Raw genomic sequence first — 8,429 nt, forward strand, 5'->3', positions numbered from 1 at the left:
AGAAGAAAAATGACTGAAATTGAAAAATATTACAAGTTACAGGACTAACAACGTAAATTAATTTATAATAAAATTAAAATTGAAAAATATACAAATTACAGGACTAATTTTCTCCATCAAATCAAATGTGATTAATATTTTCTTTAACAATAATTTTGCTTCCAAATAAACATAGAAACCTCAGTTATAAAATTCTGAAACCTTGCCGAGTAATACGACGTCGCACGCTCTCTCACTCCTCGTCTCTCTTCTGTTTCCTTGATAGAAAACATGACGATCGTGATTTTACTTGCGCTCTCTGTGGCGGCTGCGGTCGCAATGACAACGACGACAACGGCGACGGCGGCGGCGGCAACCGCAAGTTTTAGCATCGAGCTTATCCATCGCGACTCTCCTAAATCTCCGTTCTACAATCACTCTGCCACATCAGTAGATCGCTCACGTGCCGCAATCTATCGATCCGTCCACGAAGCCCGACGGATTGCTGCACGTGTGCAAAGAAAAGGGTATAATATTTTTTTTATTTTCCAATTTTTATTTATTTATTTTTAAATTGAAAAAAAAATTGAATGATAATTGTCGGGTTGCAGTGGCATCGAGCCGTCCGACGCGGCCTCCAGGGTTGTCCCCGACTCGTTCGAGTATCTGATGGAGCTTCGTGTCGGCACGCCGCCGTTCTCCATCCTGGCCATCGTCGACACCGGCAGCGACCTCATCTGGGCGAACTGTGTCCCTTGCACCGACTGCTACAGGCAGACGGCGCCGTTATTCGATCCGCGCAACTCCTCCTCCTACCGGACGCTCCCCTGCGACTCCAACCTTTGCAAGGCCCTCCCCACCATCGCTTGCGGCGCCGGCAGCTCCTGCGAATATCATTATGCCTACCAAGACAGGTCGAATATCGACGGCGTCCTCGGCACCGAGGACCTCACTTTTGACTCCTCCGCCGGGTCTCCAGTCGTCTTCTCCAATATCGCCTTCGGCTGTAACTCCAAGAGCGGCGGCTCCTTCAGCAGCCGCACCGCCGGTATGGCAGGGCTCGGCGGCGGTCCCGTCTCTCTCGTCTCACAGATCGTTCCCACTCTCGACAAGAAATACTTCTCTTATTGTCTGGTTCCCAAGTCAGACACGCAGGCCAGCAGCAAAGTCATCTTCGGCTCCGCCGGGGTGGTCGCCGGAAGCAAGGTCACCACCCCGATGACGGTGGAAGGTGCCTTCTTCGTCCTCCGGCTAGAAGAGATCATAGTCGACGGTGCTGGCTCGGTCCCAGTCCCGCCTTCCGCCCCTGGATTAACGACAGGCAACATCATCATCGACTCCGGCACGACCGTAAACTTCTTGCCTGATGGCGTGCTCTCGAGTTTGGTGCAGGAGGTGTCGAGGGTGGTCAGCCTGCCCAAGGCTACTGATCCGGACGGCACTCTGCCGCTGTGCTTCACGGTGACTGGTGAGGCCGACAGGCAGAAGTTACCGTTTATCACGTTCAAGTTCGCCGGAGAGGCGTCGGTGAGGCTGAGCCCGAAGACTATGTTCATGGATGAAGTGTCCTTCGCCGGACAGATGGTTTGCCTCGCGGTGGCGGATTCTGCCACGCCGATATTTGGGAACTTGGCTCAGCAAAATTTACACGTTGGGTACGATCTCGATATCCCGGCAGTGTCCTTCGCTAGCGCCGATTGCACTAAGCTTTAGGGTTCATGTTTGCGGCGAATAAATGTCTTTTCTAAATTTTGTGAAAATTGCTCCATTTTTTCTCGAGAATTTTTTAGCCGCGGACCACCGGTGAATTGGCATAAAAGTTGATTAGAAATAAAGGTCTCTGACATCCGAACAAAAAATAAAATGTGGGGTAGTAAATTAGTGGTCTAAATGAAAGAGAGTACGAGATTAAGGATGTAAATGAATTAAGTCACTCGTGAGCTATTTGAAATTTAATTTAATAAAAATTTATTTAATGAGATTCGATAAGATAAATAAATAAAGTTCAAGTTTCATAATACTCGGTTCGTTAGCTCGTGAACACGTTTGTTAAACTCATGAATTAATTTTTAAATAAAAAATAATAATTTTGATGTAGAATTTATAAATTTTACACTCTACTTATGAAACATATAGACAAATATATTAAATTTATTTATTAGAATAAAATTATAAATTTTAATAAGAATTTTATAATTTTCTATAAATATATAATATAATTTTTAGACTATGATAAAAACTCGAATAAGCTCGTGAGCTATGAATATATTCGCTAAATAAAGCTCGACCTCAGTTCGATTATAAACGAGTCAAATTCAAACATTCAAGAGTTCGGCTCGGCTCGATTACACCCCCTATATAAGGTTATGCACGCACATTTGTATCAACGGAGAATGACCCTCTTTCATAATACCTCACAATTTTTACATTTAATGAGACATCATCTCATTGTTAGATAACTTATCTCATCGTCATGCTTCTACCGTATCCAATAGTCACATCATGAGTGGGGAGGGTGTATTGTGTATCTATACACAGATACGATCTTCTGACTCTCTGATAAACTCATGTGTTGTATTAATGGTAAAATGTGCTCATAGACCTAAGGCATGTTGGGTTGCTAGTTAAAAGATGAGCTCAGCATAGGTAGCCCACTTTCTGAGGAACCCTAAATGGGTTGTGATAGTATCTCAAGAGGGAGTTGAGCTTTAGAGTCAACTAGCAAATTACAATGCTAACCCCTTGAGAGCCTGTCCAATCGGCCTTAGCTGATTGGGAGAGAATGTGGAGCAGAGCCCGATGAGCATCCGACAGATCTGGGGAGTAGAGCCTCTTGAGAGCCTGTTTGATCGGCTTGGCCAATTAGGATAGAACGAGGAGTAGAGCCCCATGAGTGTTTGACAGAGTCTGGGAGTGGAGTCCTTTGAGAGCTTTGTTGGTGCAATCAACCTAAGTTTGATTGATACAATTATGGTTTTGATGTGTGTGTCAAAGAATTTAAGTTAGACTTTCATATTGGTTTGATATATGTGTTTGAGTCATACAGGACTTGGTGAAATACACATGAGGAGCTTGGTGCGGCCAAATTTGGAAAGCTCATCCAAAGGCTTGGATCCTTGAGTCGATGAAGGATGATGTGAAAAACATCCGCAGGATGTCCTTGATTCTTGCATATAGTTGGATTGCGGTTTCTCCATCCTATATTTTTATATTAAATAAAGAATTTAGGAGTAGGTAGTGTTTCGTTACCTTCGAGGTGGGGGTCCCTTCGTGTAGTTTGATGAGCTTGTCCCATAATTCCTTGGCATTCTCGAACGGGTCGGCGTGGTTCAGTTCTTCCTTGGTTATGCCGCATTGGATCATGTTCATTGTCTTTGAGTTGATCTGAGCCTTTTTCTTGTCGTCCGGAGTCCATCTTTCTGGATCAATAGGTACCTTTGTTCCTTCATCTATCGACGCCTGATACCCTCGTCAGATAATGAACCACTGATCGATGTTGGTCTTTAAATACATCTCCATCTATTTTTTTCAATAAGGAAAATCATCCATGTTGAAGAGAGGAGGGCAAACAATGTTGTATCCTTCAGATTAGGCAATTGAGGAACCTTGCACACATAAAAGAAAAAAAAAAGGTCCCAAGGCTTAGTCTTGGATTAGTAGTGTGGGAGAAAATAAGAATTTTAAAAAAAAAAACTCAATTGGTGTTGCACTAATTTAGAGCGGTTTGCAGCGAAAAATCTATCCAAAAGAGGTAAGTTTACCAATTTGGATTGTCTTGAAAAAGCTCAAAACCGAAAATGAAAAAATCACCCCTTACCTAATTGATGGTTGCACCAATTCAAAGCAGTACTCGCTCTTATACCACTTGTTGGATCAGAAAGAATGCTAGGGGTGGAGGGGGGGGGGGGGGGGGGGGAATAGCGATTGTCGAAAATTAAAACTAAATAGAGTATATAGCAGAAATAATTACAATGCTAACAAGACCAAGTTTTACTTGGTTCGGAGCCTTCGTCGACTCCTACTCCAAGGCCCGCACTCATTGAATGCCTTCGTTGGACAATTCACTATTAGTTCGAATAATTACACATCAAGTACAGGAACTAAAAGTAGAAATACCAACAACAGAAAAAGAGAAACAACGTGATCGCTAGTTGTCAGTGGAGCGTAACAGTGTTACGGGAGCCTTTTCGGAGAACCGAGCAAGTAGAAAGCTTGTAGTAGTTGTTCTTCTGAAGCTCCGGGTTGAGGGCCCTTATATAGGTCAACTTCGGGCGCTTGAAACACCTCCGGGCGCCTAGACCACGTGTCTCGGCCAATTGACACGCTCCACATCAGCTTGTGGATGAAATTTCAGGGCCGGGCGCCTGGACTGACTCCGGGAGCCCGGGCCACCAAGGCGCCTTCACCCCACCTGGGAAAAACAAGTCTAGGCACCTGGACTAGCTCCTAGCACTCGGACTGTCCTTTTCTTCAGCAATCTCTTTTCTTCCCTGCAAAAAAGGGTTAGTCCAGGCAAAGTAGAAAGTATATTAACCCTGCAAAATAGAGTTAGTGCAAAATGATAAAACAAGAGTAGTAATTAGATTCTATCTCCCTGAGACCAGGATCTAGTCAAGATCTCAACTTAGACTTCCCAAATGAAGGTAAGTTGGATCGATGCCTACAATTCCCTCAACGAGGAACGCGTCCTCACCAGATCTATCTCCTTCAATGACATACCCTTTGCAGTCACTTGACTTGCTGTTGATCCACCAGGTCTTCCTGCCAGTTGTCAGGTTCGTAGACCCAACTGGACTTCGACCGGTTGTCAGGCCCAGCGGACCCAACCGGACTTTCCGTTAGATATCGGGCCCCGCGGACCTATCTGGACTTCTCACCAATTATCGGGTCCCACAGACCTAGTTAGATTTCAGTCTGGTGTCAGGTCCTTCAGACAAATCAACTCCTGCACACTTGGTAGAAAGGTTAGACAAACATGACATCTAACTTTAACTTATTTGTCATATATCAAAATTAGATTATTAATGCAACCTACATCAACATTTTATATAGAATTTGACACTCGACGGAGTAGAATCATACAAAAGGAAGCATAAATACGACCGACCTTAATGATCGACCGAGATATACTTAATAGACAACATTCAACAACATCATAATAACTCAGCAAAGCATGTCGGGAAATATTCTTCCGTAGACTTCTTCAAGTTATCATGTTCCTGCTAAGCTAAATGATGATAACAACATATTCCTTTAACAAACTTCAATAATGATGAGAGGTATAAACGACAAAAAAAAAAGTACATTTATGAACAAATTATCCATCGAAAAGTCTTCTAACAGTCAACAAATTGTCCACCGGATGCAGTGCATCATCTCTCAAGATTTCATATAAGATCAATAATAATGTTAAATATTTTATTAATATGAATGCATTAATTAACTATCTAATTATATATGATTCACCGTTAAATGAAATCATTTTCTTTAAATGGAAGAGTAAATATTTCGCAAAATTATTTTTTTTTCTTGTTCTATGATTTGTAAGGAAAATGAGAAAGATTTAGATCTATTTGATAAGACAACTTTTATTCTTTTTCCATTTTCATAAAATTAGAAGTGAATATTTAACGAATGTTTGCAAACATATAATTAATTTCCTAATTATCATATTGAGCCTTCCTTTTCTAATTATCATTTATCCAAGTCTAAAATAAATTCTCTTAATTACTTCCTATTTTTATACATTATTTTTTTTTCAATTATCAATTGGTTCAAATTACCACTAACTATATAAATTATACTATTTTTTACATCTAAGAAAAACAAGTCTAGTTTATGCAACAAACAACTTTTTATATATATATATATATAAAAGAAATGTTTTTTTATTTTTATTCTCTTTGCATTAAAAGGAATTTTTTAAAAAGTTGAAAAATGGAATGTAGCCGAAATTACGTTGCATTAACTTATATATATTTTTACATCATTCAAATGTCATTAATATTTCTTTTTACACTAATTTTCCTTCCAAATAAATATAGAAACCTCTATTATAAATTCTTTAACCTCACCAAGTAATACCGACGTTGCACGCTCTTTCACTCCTAGCCACTCTTTGATTTCGTCGATAGAAAACATGACGATCGTGATTTTACTTGCCCTCTCTATGGCGGCGGCCGCAATGACAACGGCGACGGCGACGGCGACGACAGCCGCAAGTTTTAGCATCGAGCTTATCCATCGCGACTCCCCTAAATCTCCATTCTACAATCACTCTGCCACGTCAGTAGATCGCGCACGTGCCTCAATCTATCGATCCGCCCACCAAGCCCGCCAGATTGCTGCACGTGTGCAGAGAAAAAGGTATACTTTTTTTGGTTTTCAATTTTTATTTATTTATTTTTAAATTAAAAAAAATAATTTTGAATGATAATTATTGAGTTGCAGTGTCATAGAGCCGTCCGCCGCGGTCTCCAAGTTGGTGCCCGACACGTTCGAGTATCTGATGGAGCTTCGTGTCGGCACGCCGCCGTTCTCCTTCCTGGCCGTCGTTGGCACCGGCAGCGACCTCACCTGGGCGAACTGCGTCCCCTGCACCAAGTGCTACAGGCAGAAGACGCCGTATTCAATCCGCGCAAGTCCTCCTCCTACCGGACGCTACCCTGCACCTCCAACCTTTGCAAGGCCTTCTCCGGCGGCGCTTGCCGCGCCGGCAGCTCCTGTGAATACCATTATGCCTACCAAGACGGGTCAAATATTGATGGCGTCCTCGCCACCGATGACCTCACTTTCGACTCCTCCGCGGGGTCTCCGCTCGTCTTCTCCAATATCGCCTTCGGCTGCAACTCCCAGAGTAGCGGCTCCTTCAGCAGCCGCACCGCCGGTTTGGCAGGACTCGGTGGCGGCCCCGTCTCTCTCGTCTCACAGATCGTTCGCTCTCTCGACAAGAAATACTTCTCTTATTGTCTGGTTCCCAAGTCAGACACGCAGGCCAGCAGCAAAGTCATCTTCGGCTCCGCCGGGGTGGTCGCCGGAAGCACGGTCACCACCCCGATGACGGTGGAAGGTGCCTTCTTCGTCCTCCGGCTAGAAGAGATCATAGTCGACGGTGCCGGCTCGGTCCCAGTCCCACCTTCCGCCCGTGGATTAAAGACAGGCAACATCATCATCGACTCCAGCACGACCCTAAACTACTTTCCCGCCGACGTGATCTCGAGTTTGGTGCAGCAGGTGTCGACGTGATCTCCGGAGACGTGGTTTGCCTCGCGGTGGCGAATTCTGGCTCTGGCTTGCCGATATTTGGGAACTTGGCTCAGCAAAATTTACACGTTGGGTACGATCTTGATATCCCGGCAGTGACATTCGTTAGCGCCGATTGCACTAAGCTTTAGGGTTCATGTTTCCGGCGAATAAATATCTTTACTAAATTTAGTAAAATATGCTCCCGTTTTCATGAGAATTTTTAGATCGCTCTTCAATTTTCAAAAGAAAAATGACAATTCGTTGAAAAAATTATTACATTCATCCAAACGCTCTGATCGTGGTGAGCAAGCTGTGGACCACCAGTGACTGGTGAATAAATGTCTTTACTAAATTTAGTAAAAATTGCTCCCATTTTCATGAAAATTTTTAGAACGCTCTTCAATTTTCAAAAAATTTGACAATTTATAGCAAAACGATTACACTCATCCAAATGCCTTGATCGCGGTGAGTCGTGGACCACCGGTGAATTGGCATAGAAATTGATTGGGAATAAAAATTCCGCTTAATAACTCTGAGAATTATCAATAAATATTATCAAAGGGGATCTTTGGCACAACTACTCCGAAGATTAAGTTAAAAATCAAGGAAGCAAAATAGTGACGTAAATGGAAGAAAGTACGAGACTATGCGCGTGCATATTTGTATTAGCGGAGAATGACTTATTTTTATAATGTCTCTCACAATTTTCATATTAAATGAGACATCATCTCTTCTATCATATCTAACAGTCACATCATGAGTATGAAGACGATGTATTATGTATCTATACACAGATACGATCTTTTGACTCTTTACAAATTCACATATTATATTAATAGTGAAATGGGCTGACAGACCAGAGGCATGTTTGGCTGTTAGTTAGAAAATAAGCCCAACATAGATAGCCCATGTTCTCAGGAGCCCTAAATGGGTTATGATAGTATGTCAAGAGAGAATGGAACTTTAGAGTCAACTAGCAAATTACAACGCTAGCCTCCTCAGAGTCTGCCCGATCAACCTTAGCCAATCAAGAGAGAATGGGGCGTTGGTCTGCGACAAACAGTAGTATTTTTTTTCTTTTTCTTTTATTTTTTAATTATTGTTTTTATTTTACTTGTGGTTAAATTATTTAGGATTTTACCAATAGAATTTAGAAATTACATATAGTATTAAGTATAATAAAAATTTCAAATTTAAAAATTTTT

The 8,429-nt window shown here is 42.1% G+C and overlaps 1 protein-coding gene and 1 pseudogene across 1 annotated transcript; both read left to right on the forward strand.

Moving 5' to 3' along the window:
• The first annotated feature begins 270 nt into the window (after window positions 1–270).
• On the forward strand, window positions 271–1,692 carry LOC122043506 (aspartic proteinase CDR1-like). The gene is made up of 2 exons (XM_042604140.1): window positions 271–506; window positions 591–1,692. The coding sequence occupies exons 1-2, from the start codon at window positions 271–273 to the stop codon at window positions 1,690–1,692; spliced, it is 1,338 nt and encodes a 445-aa protein (XP_042460074.1).
• Window positions 1,693–6,118: 4,426 nt separating this feature from the next.
• LOC122043507 lies at window positions 6,119–7,373 on the forward strand (annotated as a pseudogene).
• The last annotated feature ends 1,056 nt before the right edge of the window (window positions 7,374–8,429 follow it).

The sequence above is a fragment of the Zingiber officinale genome, chromosome 2A (genome assembly GCF_018446385.1).
Source record: "Zingiber officinale cultivar Zhangliang chromosome 2A, Zo_v1.1, whole genome shotgun sequence".
Classification (NCBI taxonomy): Eukaryota; Viridiplantae; Streptophyta; class Magnoliopsida; order Zingiberales; family Zingiberaceae; genus Zingiber; species Zingiber officinale.

Bases quoted from the DNA above. Each gene is read 5' to 3' on its own strand.
- LOC122043506 (XM_042604140.1), top strand. From the start codon at position 271: ATGACGATCGTGATTTTACTTGCGCTCTCTGTGGCGGCTGCGGTCGCA. The intron at 507-590 runs GTATAATATTTT...GTCGGGTTGCAG, and splicing joins GCACGTGTGCAAAGAAAAGG to TGGCATCGAGCCGTCCGACG.